A 17441-nucleotide genomic window follows, 5' to 3' on the forward strand; every position below is an offset into this window, starting at 1 on the left:
TTATTTCTATAATTTCCTTATCCACTATTAGTTTCTTTTGAAAGAAAGGTTAATAAAATTAACTCACTAGACAGTAGTTACTAAATACAGTCTAGTAAAGAAACAGTACATAGTCAAGGGTTTGAACTGATCTAATAACAAACAGGAAGTAGTTTTTAAAACAATAGAAGCAAAAAAAAATACACATTTTAGGTCAAGAAATAAACACAGCTGTGTTCCAGCAACATTAGAAAACTTATTTCCTTATCTATACTCTAGACATCCTTAGCCTTTTGCCTCTCTATCACACTCACCCTGCAAATCTCCTAATTTGAATTTGAATCGATTAAGCCCTCTGACTCCTCCACTTCTATATATGAAAGGCCAAGAACTAGTGAAAAGATGCACACTACAGTGCAAACTGGTACACAGTCTTCAACCTCAGTTGGAGCAACAGTCTGCAGGGTAGTCCTTACCCATGTTCCTAGTTAATGTCCTCTTCCACTCCCCACAATGTCTCTTCAGTACTTTCTTTGGTCATGTGTTCATTCATTTATTAATATAAATATGTAACGATCATCTATGATGTGTCAGGCACTGTGCTAAGCACTGCAGACATCACAGCGAACACATCAGTGCAGGCTCTTAAGAAGGCCAAAGCCCTAAGACTTGGAAATTGACAGAGGATGGGAGAGGATGGTGGTATGGGGAAGAGGGAAGTCAAGAATCTCAATCTCCGGGCTTCCCTGGTGGCGCAGTGGTTGGGGATCCGCCTGCCGATGCAGGGGATGCGGGTTCGTGCTCGGTCCGGGAAGATCCCACATGCCGCGGAGCGGCTGGGCCCGTGAGCCATGGCCGCTGAGCCTGCGCGTCCGGAGCCTGTGCTCCGCAACGGGAGAGGCCACAACAGTGAGAGGCCCGCGTATTGCAAAAAAAAAACCAAAAAACAAAAAACTCAATCTCCTTCCTCACATGCCTCAGTGTACTTTCCCTTCCATTCTAGAAGATGACCTATGGTCCTTCCCTGAGAAAACTAGGGTGATAAGGCAGGAACTCTTTCAGCTTCTGGTCCTTACACCCACAAAGGTATCTACCCCGTATTTCACAGAATCAAAACCACCATCAACTGCAAGAAAGGAAAAACTGGGGCTTCCCTGGTGGCGCAGTGGTTGAGAGTCCACCTGCCGGTGCAGGAGACAAGGGTTCGTGCCCCGGTCCGGGAGGCTGCCGCATGCCGCGGAGCGGCTGGGCCCGTGAGCCATGGCTGCTGAGCCTGCGCGTCCAGAGCCTGTGCTCCGCAACGGGAGAGGCCACGGCAGTGAGACGCCTGCGTACAGCAAAAAAAAAAAAAAAAGAAAGGAAAAAATGTTGACAATTAAACTATGACACAGTGATATGATCTATTAATTGGTGGTAAGATACATCTTGACTTGGGAGATGTTAAAATGTGAAAGAAGGTTCATCTTATAATCAGTGACATACAGTATGTCTGACCCCACACACTCCTCCTTAGGTTAGGTTAGGCTTTCAAGGGCACTCAAATGGAACTGAGGTGACTGTTATGGTACTTCGGTAGCCAGGCACCTTGGGAGGTAAAGTCTAAGTTCTGCCGGCACTTCACACACATATTGGCCTTATCCCCCCTCCCTTTATCTCCTAGGATAATGCTTTTAGAGCACTCTGACACCTTGCACTTTCTTAACTGGGGATGAGGAAGAAAAGAGGCAGTGTAGCACGGTGTATAGACTCTGCCCTTTACCAAGGAATTATCTAATCTTTCCCAGACTTATCTCTAGAATGAGGATAACAGTATCATCTTCCTTAGAGAGTTATTGTATGGATTAAAGGAGATAATGAATATAAAACATTTAGAACAGGATCTGGAACAAATTTTTGATGGAGTTGACTTTCATTTTCTTCTGTAATATCTGTGCACAGAACTGGGATCTTTTTCTTTCCATTATATGACACATAGAATTACTGCAATATTTAATGCATTGTATCTATTGGTCCTGGGCATTGGAGACGACACTTAAAGATCTAAGTTTTATCGTTGGTCCCAAGAATCAGGGGCACCCAGATTCACCTGTGGACTCACTAGTAGGAGGAATGAACATAGTGCGCTTCAAGTTGTGAAAAAAGCACAAGAAGCAAGATCACTAGGTGAGGCTTCTATAGACAAATGTCTCCAAATTGGAGGCAAAAGCCAAGAGAATGTAAGTTCGACAGGTGCAAGGACTTGTTTGTTGCCACTGCACCACCTACAAGAGTGTAGCTCGTAGTCAGTGATCAATAAATATTTATTTTAGAAATGAATGATTTTGCAAGCTTGTTCTACCTGTCTTTCTTAATAACCCACTGGCTATTATATATATATATAAATGTTATAGTAATAGAAGCACTAACCAGGAATAGTGTAATGTTATGTAATAATGTAATGTAGAATATGGCTTAAGCTATGTAACATTTTTTCCTAATCTAGAACTATCTTACTTGGAGTGGGAGTTTTAGAGATTTTATATTGTCAGTTCCCATTTTTACCAAAATACTATCTTGAGGTTAATAAAATTTCCCTGGAGTCTACAAGTGATACTGTTCTCTTTCCTCAACATGTTAGCTTAATACCTAAGCTGTACTGCTGCTAACAGGGTCAGGCCACACCTTGTTTCATGGGTTATTTCCTTCATTTCCCCTTTGTCTTCATTTCTGACTTAATTCCTCTCTGGTATTTTTACTCACTCTCTATATTGGCTTCCTCTCTGTAGCCTAAAACTATGCTCAAGGGCCCCCCCACCCCCCAGCCCTCACCCCAGCTTGAAACAGGAGCGTTTAGCATCTGGCTCTAGGATGCAAGAGTACCCCGCACTTATTGTTTGTTCTTGGCCTTTGGGGCTCTGGTTGAAATAGACTGAGAGTATCCCTCTTTAACATTGTGTCACATTTTGTTAAAACTCTGTTTTACTTGTGAGCCTTTATCTTATGCCCTGCTGTATTTCGAGAGTCTATACAGTACCTACCACAGAGAAGACACTCTCATCAAATGAATAAAAGGGACTGCAACTGTTAGTGCTTCCCTTCCTTTACTATTATTTTTTTTAAAGAAATTCATAGAAGAAAAGAGCTAAATGGCAAATAAACTATGAAAAGCTGCCCAATCTTACTAATGCTCAGGGAAATGTAAACTGAAATAATGATTACTTACCACATCATCGCCATCAGTTTGGCTAAAACTAAAAAGTCTGATAATATAAGAATTTGTATGGAAAAATAAGAATTCTCACACTGTTTATAGGATTGTAAATTGGTATACTCTGAAGGATAATTAAGTAATAGAAAATAACAGTGTATTTAGGTCTATAACTCAGCAATTCCACTTCTAAGTATATACTTTCAAATTATTCCACATGTACATAAGGAATTATGAAGAAAGGTGTTCAATAAAGCATTGTTTATAAAAGCAAAAAAATGGTGACCTAAACATCCATCAATAGGGAACTAAATTTTTTTTGAATTTTATTTTATTTTTTTATACAGCAGGTTCTTATTAGTTATCTATTTTATACATATTAGTGTATATACGTCAATCCTAATCTCCCAATTCATCCCATCACCACCACCCACCCCCCCAAGAGGGAACTAAATTAAGGCATATTACTCATACAATGGAATGCAACATAGCAACTGAAAAGAGTGAAATAAGTTTACGTATATCAATATGGAAAAATTTCCTTAAAAAGTTGATGCATAAGCAAATTACAAAGTGTTATGTACCCTACAATGCCATTTATGTAAAATTTTAAAACCAAAGACCATTTATTCATTGTTTGTGTAAACAAGTGTATGTAGGAGTGCATTAAAACTTTCAAAGGAAGATTGCACACCAACTTCAAGATAATGGCTACCTCTGAAATGAGTACAAGAGGATCTCAATTGTATGTGTAGCATTTCATTAAAAAAAAAAATCTGAAACAAAAAAAATTTTTTTGCAAATTTTTACTTTTACAACATGAAGGGATACAGAATCACCATATCCTGAATATCTGAATTTGTCTTTCTCTCAAGGCCTTGAAAAATGAAGTTCAACGCTAAACCTGACTTGGAGGAAGTAGATAGTGGTAAAAATAAAAATGTAAATGAACAAAAAGCGAAGTCTATATTTTGGCTCATGAAAATTAAAGTCTAAGAAGTTTTAAATAAAACCTCAAAAACCTGTATCTGTCTGTGGTCTTGCTTTCATGACCATCTTCTATTATTTATAAAGTAATATCATCTAAGGTACTAGGTATTATGGCTTTTATTGTGCTGGTGCTCTTTGTGGGTAGATTTCTGGGGTTTCTTTTTATTTTCTTTTCAAATAATCAGCAATGTGTCTGTTGATACTATCTAAAGGTTATCATGTGAACTTAATACTAAAACGAAAATACCAAGTCAAGAAAAAAATCAAGAAGGCCCATAAGGTGCTATACAACCTTGCTCACCTAACAGAATAATCTAATTTTCAAACTCATGTATTCTCTTAAAGCCCACATGAAATGGAAGAACAATGAATTTTATTATGGGGTAATATTTTAACCAAAACTGGAATAAGATTTAACTTCTGAAAGGGAGGTTTCTGAAGCTTTATATACCATTGTGATATAAATAACACTTTTAAACCCATGGTTTGATAGAGCAATATAGCTAAAAGGTTGACAGAAGAAAGAAAATTGGGCAGCTTAAAAAAGAAAATGAACTAAAAAGTTTTCAGAAATAGGGAAAGACTTAAATGTAAACTGAAAACATCAATGTGAACTAATGACTTAAAAAATATTTTAGGGCTTCCCTGGTGGCGCAGTGGTTGAGAGTCCGCCTGCCGATGCAGGGCACACGGGTTCATGCCCCGGTCCGGGAAGATCCCACATGCCGCGGAGCGGCTGGGCCCGTGAGCCAGGGCCGCTGAGCCTGCGCGTCCGGAGCCTGTGCTACGCAATGGGAGAGGCCACAACAGTGAGAGGCCCGCGTACCAAAAAAAAAAAAAAAAAAATTATATATATATATATATATATATATATTATTAATGATTTTTCTTTATCCTGTCCCTAAAGGGGCCAAAACAGCCTCTGGTATCACCCTGCCTAAAAACAGTACTACCCTACACTCCCGATTTTGGTATCTAGTACTATTTCTCACAGAAATGAACCAATGCTGCCAGGACGGTAGCTGATTCCAAGTCTTGGAGCAGGGGCCCAAACCAAAATCAGTTGAAACAATATTACCAAGAAGCAAAGATGCCTTCCAAGATGTTCACGCTAGTTCTAAGAAGGGAAAAGAACCCTGGCAGGCCCACTGATGAGCCTGCCAGGGTCATGAGATTTTGAGCCTTTAGTCATCATCACCTCCACAACTAATTAAATGAAATTAGCTGAGACGAAATAAGGCATAAATCCATAAGTCCACGATGATACAAAGAGAGGCATGCAGAAGATTCTAATAATGTTTACAGAAAATGCATTCTACTGATCTACCCACTCAAGTTTTAATCAACAACGAAGAATATAATTAGATGTTTTTCTTTTCGTGTGTAAAACTAATAATATCAGCCAATTGTGACTGACATCTATTTTACTAAAAGAAGTCAAAATCTCTAGGTGCCTCTTGCAAAGCATAAAATTTACATATGGAACATGTAATTGTCATTTGCTGTTTTAATTTTGCTATCAAGGATACTATGTATCAAGGCTACAACCCATCTTAAATTTGGTAATGGGATTATGACTGTATCTCACCATGACCAGTTGTTTCTGTCCCAAGCAGGTTATAAGAGGACATGCAATCTAAAATTGAAACAAATATATTTTATAAAACCTTACTTTCAAAAAAAAATGTTTACTTATTTAAAAAGTTTGTTTCTAGGTGTTTATTTAGAAAGATGTGTTAGATCTTTCTGTATCTTATTCCTTTCAAAACAGAAAAAGAAACAAATTGTTTTCATTTCTTTGCTTTTGTTTATTTTTCTAAAGTAGAGCTAAGGGGGAAACAGTTTCTCTTCCTCTATTTATTTTTAAATTTTTATCTTATTCTGGATTATAGTTGATTAACAATGTTGTGTTAGTTTCAGGTGTACAGCAGAGTGATTCAGTTATACATATACATGTATCTATTCTTTTTCAAATTCTTTTCCCATTTAGGCTATTACAGAGTATTGAGCAGAGTTCCCTGTGCTATACAGTAGGCCCTTGTTGGTTACCTATTTTAAATATAGCAGTGTGTACATGTCAGTCCCAAACTCCCAATCCATCCCTCCCCCCACCCTTCCCCCCTGGTAACCATAAATTTTTCTCTAAGTCTGTGAGTCTGTTTCTGTTTTGTAAATAAGTTCATTCATATCATTATTTTTTAGATTCCACATGTAACCGATATCATATGATATTTGTCTTTCTCTTTCTGACTTACTTTGCTTAGTATGATAATCTCCAGGTCCATCCATGTTAGTGCAAATGGTATCATTCTTTTTAATGGCTGAGCAATATTCCATTGTATATATGTACCACGTCTTCTTTTTCCATTCAACTCTCCCTCTGCTTTCAATGCCATTCATTGTCCATTATTGTCTAGTCCATTATTAGGGCTCTAGTACATCTACTGTCGTACTATTGCTAACAAAGGCACCCAGGATCAAGAAAGAGAAGGGGATGTCTTACTTGACATCAACCTTAAAGTTTTGATATGTCTAGTTGTTTTTAGCGGTATGTGACTACTATTCATAAATTTCACAAATCCCTCTTGAACCCACATAAAAAAATTTATGTCTACACCATTACTTGAAATTAATTAAGTCCCATAATTATCTTCTTTTCATTTGTCCTAAACTTATCCTAATCTTATCAAAGGTTGCCTGTCTTTCTAGAATACTAGAATTTCTTGAGCAAGCCTGTGCTCAGCTTAACCAGGGTCTTTTAAGATTAAGGGCCATTGATCCTTTTGGCCTAAACTCCTTCATCAGGGCTGCCATCTCTTCCCTCAGTCTAGCAGATCTTCTCTGGCTAGTCTTTAGTTCCACTATGTCCCTTCTAAGGTGTGATTGCCAAAACTGCACATAGGACTCCTGGTGAGGAAACACCACAGATCTACATAAGGTAAGATAACCATCGGTTTGTCTTCAGTAACTCTCAATGATGTGCAATGTTATGGTTGGATTTTTATCATTATCAGAGTCCTAAGCTGCTGTTCTCTATACCCATAATAATTAACAAGTGTCTTTTCTGAGTTACAGTTCTAAATTATTTAGAACTATTTTAGATTCCTTTTAAACATTTCATTGCCCGGACTTCCCTGGTGGTGCAGTGGTTAAGAATCTGCCTGCCAATGCAGGGGACATGGGTTCGAGCCCTGGTCCAGGAAGATTCCACATGCCATGGAGCAACTAAGCCCATGCGCCACGACTACTGAGCCTATGCTCTAGAGCCTGTGAGCCACAACTATTGAGCCCGCATGCCACAACTACTGAAGCCCATGCACCTAGAGCCCGTGCTCCATAACAAGAGAAGCCACCGCAATAAGAAGCCCACGCACCGCAACGAAGAGCAGCCCCCGCTCACCACAACTAGAGAAAGCCTGCGTCCAGCAACGAAGACCAAACGCAGCCAAAAATAAATAAATAAAAACTAAAACAAACAAACAAAAACCATTTCATTGCCTATTTTAAAACCAGTCTACAACTTTCCTGTTGTTCAGGAACACAAATTTTTAAGACCTTCTTGTTATCTAGATCTAGCATTTGTGGCTCTTTTCTCTCTGAAAGATTTTTCATAAGTTATTTCTCCAGTTCTATATAAAGATGCTAAGTAATTCCAGTCCTAGCATTGATCTCAAAGACCTCATCAACCATTTACACTTCTTTATCTATGAAATCACCCTTAAATCCCTACACTTTGTTTCCTCTTTCCAGATCCCCTCTCCTTCTTCTGATTCTATAGTTATTTAGCAGATCACTCATTAATTCAAGAAATAGTTACTGGCATCTACTCAGTGGGAGGCACAATAATAGGTGTTAGGAATACGATGACGAAAACATAGGGTCCCTGCCTTAAAGAATTTCAGGCTATGCTACATTCACTGGTGCATTTATTTACTTGCCTATTTTACTCCTTAGAAACACTAGTCAGGCACAATTCCTTTTTTCATAAATCATTTGTTTTTCCCCTAAAAGAACGTTATTTATGTTCTTGATTGTAGAATTCAATGAATTACCCATGCAAGGATGAAACTGAGTCACTTGTACATTCTCAAATCTTTTTAGGTCTGCACTGCCCAATTCAGTAGCCATTAGTCCCATGCGGCTAATTTTAAATTAGTTACAATGAAATGAGATTAAAAATTCAGTTCCTCAGTTTCACTAGCTACATTTCAAGTGCTTAATAGCCATATGTGGCTACTGGCTACAATATTGGGCAGCACAGATTTAGACCATTTCCATCATCACAGAAAGTTTTACTAGACAGTACTTTTTGGACAGTCCTTATGCAAGGGGTCACACAGTGGCCACATATAAAAACAGGTTACACATTTTGGCAAACAATCACTGTCTTCCTCAATACTCATGTGATGCCACCTAGCACTAGAGTAAGTTACATTCTTTTTGTCATTGAGGTCTAAACTAAAATACTGACCTCTATGGAATAGGGTTTTAATTGTAACATAAGACAAAAGAATCACTCCTTTTTATGCCTTCTTAGTAACAGAATATATGACTGGGAATGTATAATGAAAGTACCTAAGTAATAGCAATAATGCAATAAATAATCAATTCAACATGGGAAACATCTTAAAGAATCTTACCCTCCTTCACTTTCCGCTTCCTCTGAACTATTACTTGTTGCTGAACTTTGAACTGTGACAAGCCTTCTTTTTCTAGCTCTGTGCTGAGGACTTATCTTGTGAACAGTTATCTTCCCTCCAAGTTCGCCTTGGATATATTCCTCCAGCTTTGGAATGGCTTCTTTAAGAACTCTGATTTCCTCTTTGAGTTCTTCCATATTTGTCAGTAATTCATTTAACTTCTCCAATATCTGAAGTTGCCTTCCTTGAAAGATCGCTGCTGTTCCTTGGCCATTAGGCATTTCATCTTGCAAAGGCATCAAATCAAGTGAATTACCCAGAGAAAGAAATTTAGGTAAATCCATTGCTGTCCTTGGTTTACGAACCTTGTGGTACCACAGAAGCAGCAAGCTGATTCCAGTAGTTCCCACCATGATGCCAAGTATCATTTCTTTGTTTGTGGAACGAGGCATTTCCTGGTTTTTGTTTCTAAAATTAAAAGTATAAATGTAAATGAACATTGTTTCTGTCTTTCCCAAGACAAAAATATTAGGGCTTTTTCGATCAACAAAAACCAAGTCTACCTCATCACAAAAAAATTTAATAACACTTGATAAATCACAAACTAAAATAAACTATGAGTAATTGCCTCTATAATGTATGTGGCTGAATAGAAATACTACCTGTATGGATATTACTGACAACCAGTGTAAAGTATCAACTGTAATTCAGAATTTGTATTCTACTTCTGATCTGAAATTTACTCTTTACTATATATTTTTAAAGGGTATGATAGAGGTAAAAGCATCATTATAAATTTCTGAAAAAACTATTTAAGAATTCAAATTATGCTTAACTGTGTCTGAACCTTTTATTTGTATAAAATTAACTAGTGTGCTAATATCTGGGTTTTATCTAATCTTTAAGGAAAGTCCAAGAAAAAGCTCTTCCTTGGCATCTAGTTAACATTTTGTACTCCAATTTAGAGTGATAAACATTTTAAAATGGGCTTTGAGATATAAAATATACAAAGAGTTGTGGCAAGTTTGTAACCACCTCATCTCTTTTATTCAACATGGAAAGCAGAGATGCTAATGTATGTGCAGGCTTTACCTCCTTTCTTCTGACCTGGAATTCTTCTGCTTCTTACATTTCTATTTCTGTCTGAGGTCTTAATGTTTTTATTTTCTTTCAAATGTTCACTTATTTTTAAAGTAACAAAAAAGTAATTTCTTTGACTCCTTTCTCCTTCTGAACTTTCACCATTTTGCATCAAAGACCCAAGCTTTGGGCTACACGGGCCTAAGCTTCCATATAAACTTATAAACTTCCATATAAACATAAACTTATTGCATATAAACTTAGCTACTTTGACAAAATGCACCATAATCTTTCTTTACTTCATCCACTCTTCACTAGTTTTATTGCTTATCACTGTTCTTAAAGAAGGCCACTAAAGGAAAACAATAATATAAATCCCCCTTTCCGAGACTTTAAAATGGCAATGAGTATATAAATACAAGGATAAACTTTTGTAATGAGAGTAAAATATAATAAGGCTTTTATACAGACTTTGAAGTTTCCAAAATTGTTTTCCCATCAATTTCCCCTATTTTATAAACAGGTAAACACCTGTATTAAATTTTGTTTGCAACTTGGGAGAAATGATACAAATAATGGTAAACTGTTACAAAATTAAATTTGCAAATATTTCAGTTTGTTTTTCCTGACACTTTCTCAAGAAGCAAATTATTATAGCACTGCCACCCTTAATCCCTGATAAAAGGGAAACAAAGAGGAAAGTACTATGATCTCCCCAGGTTTCCAGTTGGAGGCAATTTCTGGACTATGGCACAGGGAAGGGAAAACCAAACAGAGCCTGGTAATCTCACTGAGTTGAAAAGAGATCAGAGTTCAGAGAAACTGAAGCACCCAGAATTTGTGCCCACTTAGTACTGAAGATGAGGGAGTTATGCAGAGAAAGAATTCCAGAAATACGCATAGGGCTATTCTTGAGTCTTTTTTTTTTTAATTTTTAAAAATTTTTATTTATTTATTTCGGCTGCGCCAGGTCTTAGTTGCAGCACGTGGGATCTTGGTTGTGGCATGCAGGATCTTTAGTTGTGGCATGTAGGATCATTAGTTGTGGCATGTGGTGTCCTTTTAGTTGCAGCCTATGGAGTCTTTAGTTGTGACATGCAAACTCTTAGTTGTGGCATGCATGTGGGATCTAGTTCCCTGACCAGAGATTGAACCTGGGCCCCCTGCATTGGGAATTCGGAGTCTTAGCCACTGGACCACCAGGGAAGTCCCTCTCCTTGCCCCTTTAATTGAATACCAATCTGCACATGCATAGAGTGAAACCCCACTGAGCCAGGCAAAAAACAATTTCAAGGGAAAGAACAATTACCAGGAAGCTGTACGCTGAACTATTCCTAAAGATTACACAGAACTGGTAAGTGTTCAAGTGTTTACCATCCAGAGTGTAGAGTGTGTATGAGTTACTTGAGACTTTCAGTAGAGGCTTCAGAAGGGTAATGGCTTGCTAATGCAGCTAAATTAACACTAGAGTTAAGGCTATTTAGACCTGCTCTAAAATAGATTAAAAATGAGCCTTCAGGGCTTCCCTGGTGGCGCAGTGGTTGAGAGTCCACCTGCCGATGCAGGGGACACAGGTCCGGGAAGATCCCACATGCCGAGGAGTGGTTGGGCTCGTGAGCCATTGCCGCGGAGCCTGCGCATCCGGAGCCTGTGCTCCGCAACGGGAGAGGCCACAACAGTGAGAGGCCTGTGTACCGCAAAAAAAAAGAGCCTTCAAAGGATCAAACTGATTCACAAGTAATTTAACTGCCTTCAGTAGAAAGTCCAACACTCTTTACAGGAATAGAAAAAATCCAGAACTCAACAACATAAAATCACAATGTTGACCATCTAATCAAAAATTACTAGACATGTAAAAATGCAGGAAAATGACAGAGGTGATATAATTAGCAGATAAGGGTTTTAAAACAACTATTACAGATATTACATTCATTATTTAATATAAATATTTAAAATATGCTAAAGGAAAACATAAATATGACGAGGAAAGTTATAGAAGGCATTAAGCAGAACCATATAGAACCTCTAAAGATAAAAAATAAAATAACTGAAATAAAATTTTACTAAATGAGATTAACAGCAGAGAAACACTACAGGCAAAAAAATATATCAGCAAACCCAAAGACATAACAATAGAAACCATCTGCTATAGACTAAATATTTGTGTCCCCCCAAATTCATATGTTGAAATCCTAATCCCCAAGGTGATAGTATTGGATGGAGTCCCTTTAGGAGGCAGAGCCCTCATAAATAGGATTAGGGCCCTTATAAAGAGACCCCAGAGAGATCCCTTGTTTCTTCCACAACATAAAGTTACAGCAAGAAGGTACCAGCTATGAACCAGGAAGCAGGCCCCCACAAAACAGTGAATCTGCCAGTGCCTTGATCTTGGATTTCTTAGCCTCCAGAATGATGAGAAATAAATTTCTGTTTTATATAAGCCACCCAGTCTACAGGATTTTGTTATAGCAGTCCAAATGGACTAAGACAGCATCCAAAATGAAGCACACAGATTTTAAAAAAAGACTAAAGAACAAACAAACAGAAAACCAAGTAGAGCCTATAGCGTAATATCAAGCAGTCTAAAACATATATAATTAAAGGGAAGAAAAGGAGGGGTAACAAAAAAATTTGAAGGAAAAATGGCCAAAAAAATTCCAAGTTGGACAAAATCTATAAACCCAGAGATCCAAGAAGGTCAACATAATCCAAGAAGAATAAATTAAGAAAACCAAGCCATGGCAAAACATTATTAAAATGCCAAAAACCAGTGATAAAGAAATGTGAAAAGCAGCCAGTGATGGGAAAAAAAGACATATTATGTACAGAGAAAAAAAGATAAGATTACAGCAGACACTGTCTCCAAGGCATCACCTCAGAAACTATTCAAGCAAGAAAACAACAGAGTGACCTCTTTAAAGTGCCGAAAGAAACTGTCAACTTGCATTTCTACACACCCAGTAAAATACTTTTCAAAAATGAGGGTAAAATAATGAATTTTTTAAACAAAGAAAAGTTGAGAGAATCCATTACCAGCAGCCCTTCACTACAAGAAATGCTAACAGAGGTTCTTCAGGCAGAAGGAAAATAATAACACATAGAAACTTGGATCTATACAAAGGATGAAGAGCACCAGTAGTGGCAAACATGTGGCAAAATATAAGTCATTTTTCTCATTTTAAGATTTATTCATAAAATATTTGCTTATTACAGCAAAAATGACAATAACATATCATGAGGTTTTTATCATATGTAGAAGTAAGAAAGTAGGACAACAATAGCCCAAAGGCTGGGAAGGGATAGAGAACATACTGTTGTAAGGGTCCTAAGTTTATAAAGCAGTGTTATAATAAAGAGCCACAGTTGTCACAGCAAAGGAAACCATAAAAAAGACGAAAAGACAACCTCCAGAATGGGAGAAAATATTTGCAAATGAAGCCACTGACAAAGGATTAAGCTCCAAAATATACAAACAGCTCATACAGCTCAATATTAAAAAAACAAACAACCCAATCCAAAAATGGGCAGAAGACCTAAGCAGACATTTCTCCAAAGAAGACATACAGATGGCCAACAGGCACATGAAAAGCTGCTCAACATTAGGGATCATTAGAGCAATGCAAATCGAAACCACAATGAGGTATCACCTCACACCGGTCAGAATGGTCATCATCAAAAAATCTACAAACAATAAATGCTGGAGAGGGTATGGAGAAAAGGGAACCCTCCTACACTGTTGGTGGGAATGTAAATTGATACAGCCACTATGGAGTACAGTACGGAGGTTCCTTAAATAGCTAAAAATAGAACTACCATATTGAAATATGACTTCAGAACTGAGAAAATCAACTGGGAAAAAAACTAAAATCAATGGAGCAGGTATTTGTTTTAAATAATCACAATTAGAGAATAATAGCTCAAGCTATGTTTGAGTTTTATATCAGTATAAAATGAATGTGCTTCTAAGCCAATAATTTGCAAAATGCCACTCATTAAAAATCAGAACACCTGCTTGCCTGCAGTATAATTTCAAAGGTTATATTACATCATTTACATAACTTTAATACATTTAATTATCACATTAGTAGTAGACACTTGCACTTTAGTATAAAAACACAGTAATTTAAAAATATATTGACTAGGGAATTCCCTAGTGGTCCAGTAGTTAGGACTCAGTGCTTTCACTGTTGGAGCCCTGGTCAATCCCTGGTCAGGGAAGTAAGATCCCATGGCATAAAGAAAGAAAGAAAGAAGGAGAGAGAGAGGGAGGGAGAGAGAGAAGGAAGGAAGGAAGGAAGAAAGATTGATTCTTGGTTTAAAATATATATATATATAGAGAGAGAGAGAGACTAGATAATCAGATACTATTATTCCTGTCACATTTCAATTTGTAAGGTGCTAATAATAATGTAAAATAATAGACATTTTATTATAAATTATTGGCATCTAAAATTAATGGGTAATACATAATTAAAGGTTGTTTGCAGAGATGAGAATTAAGAATTTTGCTGAAATAGTAAATCATCAAAATGTTGACTCTACTGAAATTTCTGCATTAAAATTCCTTTGTAGAACCAGTCATAAAACATTAACTTCAGAAAACATTTAATTTTCATGTTCTAGTTTTAATTAAAATTAATGTTTAGAAATGGAAATTATGCTTTACCAAGTTACTTACAATGCTTTCAGCAATATTTAGCATATATATTCACTTAATTCATCAGCAGATTCGTAGGAGGAAATACATAAAATATAGAACTCCGATAAACTCGGAAGATGGATGAAAATTTTTGCAAGGGTAAAGGCACAATATGGGCTATAAACGACCCTGAGTTTTAAGTTTCCCAAGGGAATTGCTCTGAGCCCTTGAATTAGCGATTAGATTCTCCACAGCGATCTGGATAACTTGATACTTTCTAAGTGAATTCTAATACTCACATTTCTTTCGGTTTTCATTTTTTTTCCTATTTTATAATTTCTTTTTCATTTAGGGCTCCCTGATGTTTGGCTTATTTGCAAATGTTTGTCCCACTGAAAATCTAGCCTTCGTTTTGTGTAAAATAGGTGGAGAATCTGTTCAAAACAAAAACGTTTGCTGAAGTTTCAAAGGTAAGAAAGACCCAGGGAGCCCAGGTGAGAAGCGAGCAAGTGTCTCCGGCAGAAACTCATCGGCGTTTGCAGGGACCCGACAGGCCGAGGCAGTACGCTGCCCGCTCCTCACGCACCCCACGCCAGGCGCCCGCGCGTAAATACTGGTGACCTCCGGGGTTGAAACTTCCCAGGCACCGGCTGGGCGAGGGCTGCGCCAGGGTAAACTGCTGCAAGCCCTCTCTACCGCCCTGAGGAGGATGCCCCCCAGCCTTGCGGACGCCTAGAGGACGCCCGCACGACCCGGAAGTGCGGTGGCCGCCGCCGGAAGTGCCGCCTCGATCCTCGGCCGCATCCCACCCCGGACAGCCGAGATGCCCACTGCCCACCTGCGCAGCGCGAGTTCTCGCCGCGCTGGCCTCTCTGCTGTCGGACACCGGGGACCTGCCGACGGGGTGGCTGGGAGCGAAGCGGCGGGCGGACAGTAGTCCCGGAGCCAGCGGGTCCAGAGGTCCGGCGCCGCGGCCGCCTCGTCCTGACCCAAATAGCCGAGGCGCCGGGGGAGGAGCCCGCGCCGCTCGCCCCGCGGTTCCCGCCTCTTCTCGCCGGGCGGTCAACTCACCGGGGCGGGCTCCCCGAGCACCTTTTACAAACGGAGACAAGTGCGCTCCGCCGGGCGCCTCGGCCCGTACCGGACTTTGCTGCCCGGGTGCCGACTCTCTCAAAGCTCGTCTCCCCGCCTCGACCACCGCGCCCTGGCTCAGGGCCAGCGCGCCCGGCCCGGCGGGAGGCTCGGCGCGCGCTTCCTGCCTCCAGCGCGCTTTCTCCCATCACTGCCGCTCCCGAAACCCACCCTCCCTTCGGTTCTTTCCCGCCCCAAACCTACCCCCCTGCCCTAGTTTCACCCTTCTTCTGTGCCCCTTTCTACACATACACAACCTTGAACCCTCCGTACGACAGAGTCAAACGTGTACGTCTTGCATCACTTACTAATCAAGTTATCCTAAGTTCACTTTAACTCACTTTCTCTTTTAGTGAGCTAAATCCCCAGCCTCTCCATCCTCCCCTCAACCCCACCACCATTCAGAGTTGCCTTTAGGCAAAAACCACTATCTTCTCAGATGCCCGACATTCGAGATTTTATCCAGCTTCGCTTTCTGTGGTTTGTATAATGAAAATAAAATTCTGCCAAATGAACTCTTAAAAACTGCACATTCACTCCCTTCTGTATTGTCCTCACTTTGAGCTTTAAATTTAGGCTTGCAGTAAACAGTCTTGAGTACTAAATTCCCTACCAATGTGCTGAATGGAATTAAAAACGGATGCATTCCTATTTATCAAAAAACAAAACAAGCAAAAGAACTCCTCTAAAGAATCAGAAGCTAATTTCACAATCCATACAAAACTATTTACTAATGGAGATTCTACAGGATCTTGAAGACCATAAAACGTTTTCTGAGCTTTAAGCAAGCTGCATTGAAGAATAAGTAAGTCTAGCCACATCATTTTATTAAAACTAAGATATTTTGGAAGGCAGCAGACTAATACTTAGCCTCTAAGATTTGAAACTATAAAGCACTCCTAAGAACCACTTTCATTCACACTTTGTTATGGTTTACAAAGATATTACAATATAATGCTAATGTTTGCTTTATTTAAAAAATACAACATAATATAAACCTGTCTAGCAGGGTGATCTCTTTTAATGAGATTTCTTTCCAAAAGAAACTTTACTGTCTCTTCAATAACACTTAAAAGAAGCTTGAAGCACCTTGAGATTTAAGCTTGTCCAGAAGGAGTCCACTGAGTTGTTCACGGCTGCATCCTCAGCACACAGCACAGAAGAGATCTGCAATAAAAATGTGGAGTGTGGGCTGAAAACAGGGCTTTACCAACCCTCTGCTCCAAAAGAAAGATGTCAGCTGGTACAGACGTGTTCTTCAAGTTCAGGGAGTGGGGTAAAATAGCTGGACTCTCAGTATGCCTATGTAACTAACACCTGTTCCCCTTGATTCTGTTTCTTGATCAGTAAAAATTATCTGTGAGGTAGAAACTCACAGAGCGGTGGCCATTGATCTTTGGTAAAGTTAAAACTAAAAATTAAAGAGACGAGCTATATTCGCCAGGCGCTGTTGTAGGGATGACATAAAAAAGAAGGAATTATTCTACCTATCTCTACTAGGAATGTGGTCTCAAAGGAATGTCTGAAGGGGAAAAAAAAGTCACTAGGAATTTCAGAGATGCTGTTTTTCATGGACTGAATGTTTGTGTTCCTCCAAAATTCATTATATTTAAGCCCTAATCCCCAACGTAATGGTATTTGGAGGTGAGACCTTTGGGAAATAATTAGGTTATGAGGCTGGAGCCCTCTAGAATGGGACGAATGCCCTTATAAGAGACCAGAGCTCTTTCTTTTTCTACCATGTGAGGATACAATGAGAAGCCATCTGTCTGCAACCCAGAAGAGGACCCTCACC

At 39.0% G+C, this 17441-nt stretch overlaps 1 protein-coding gene across 2 annotated transcripts in view; it reads right to left on the minus strand.

Moving 5' to 3' along the window:
- The window catches only part of RMDN2 (regulator of microtubule dynamics 2), an 81229-nt gene extending 65651 nt beyond the window's left edge, over nt 1-15578 (minus strand). Inside the window, exons 1-2 of one of the 2 annotated variants that reach the window (XM_060168769.1) lie at nt 15354-15578; nt 8797-9264 (exon numbers count right to left, since the gene is read on the minus strand). In XM_060168769.1, the coding sequence (XP_060024752.1) occupies nt 8797-9248 (452 nt within the window). In that variant the 5' untranslated portion in view covers nt 9249-9264; nt 15354-15578. Of the gene's footprint in view, nt 1-8796; nt 9265-14814; nt 15243-15353 lie in introns of those variants that run through there. The other variant, XM_060168770.1, reaches the window with a different exon arrangement.
- Between the last annotated feature and the right edge of the window lie 1863 nt (nt 15579-17441).

The sequence above is a fragment of the Lagenorhynchus albirostris genome, chromosome 13 (genome assembly GCF_949774975.1).
Source record: "Lagenorhynchus albirostris chromosome 13, mLagAlb1.1, whole genome shotgun sequence".
NCBI lineage: Eukaryota > Metazoa > Chordata > Mammalia > Artiodactyla > Delphinidae > Lagenorhynchus > Lagenorhynchus albirostris.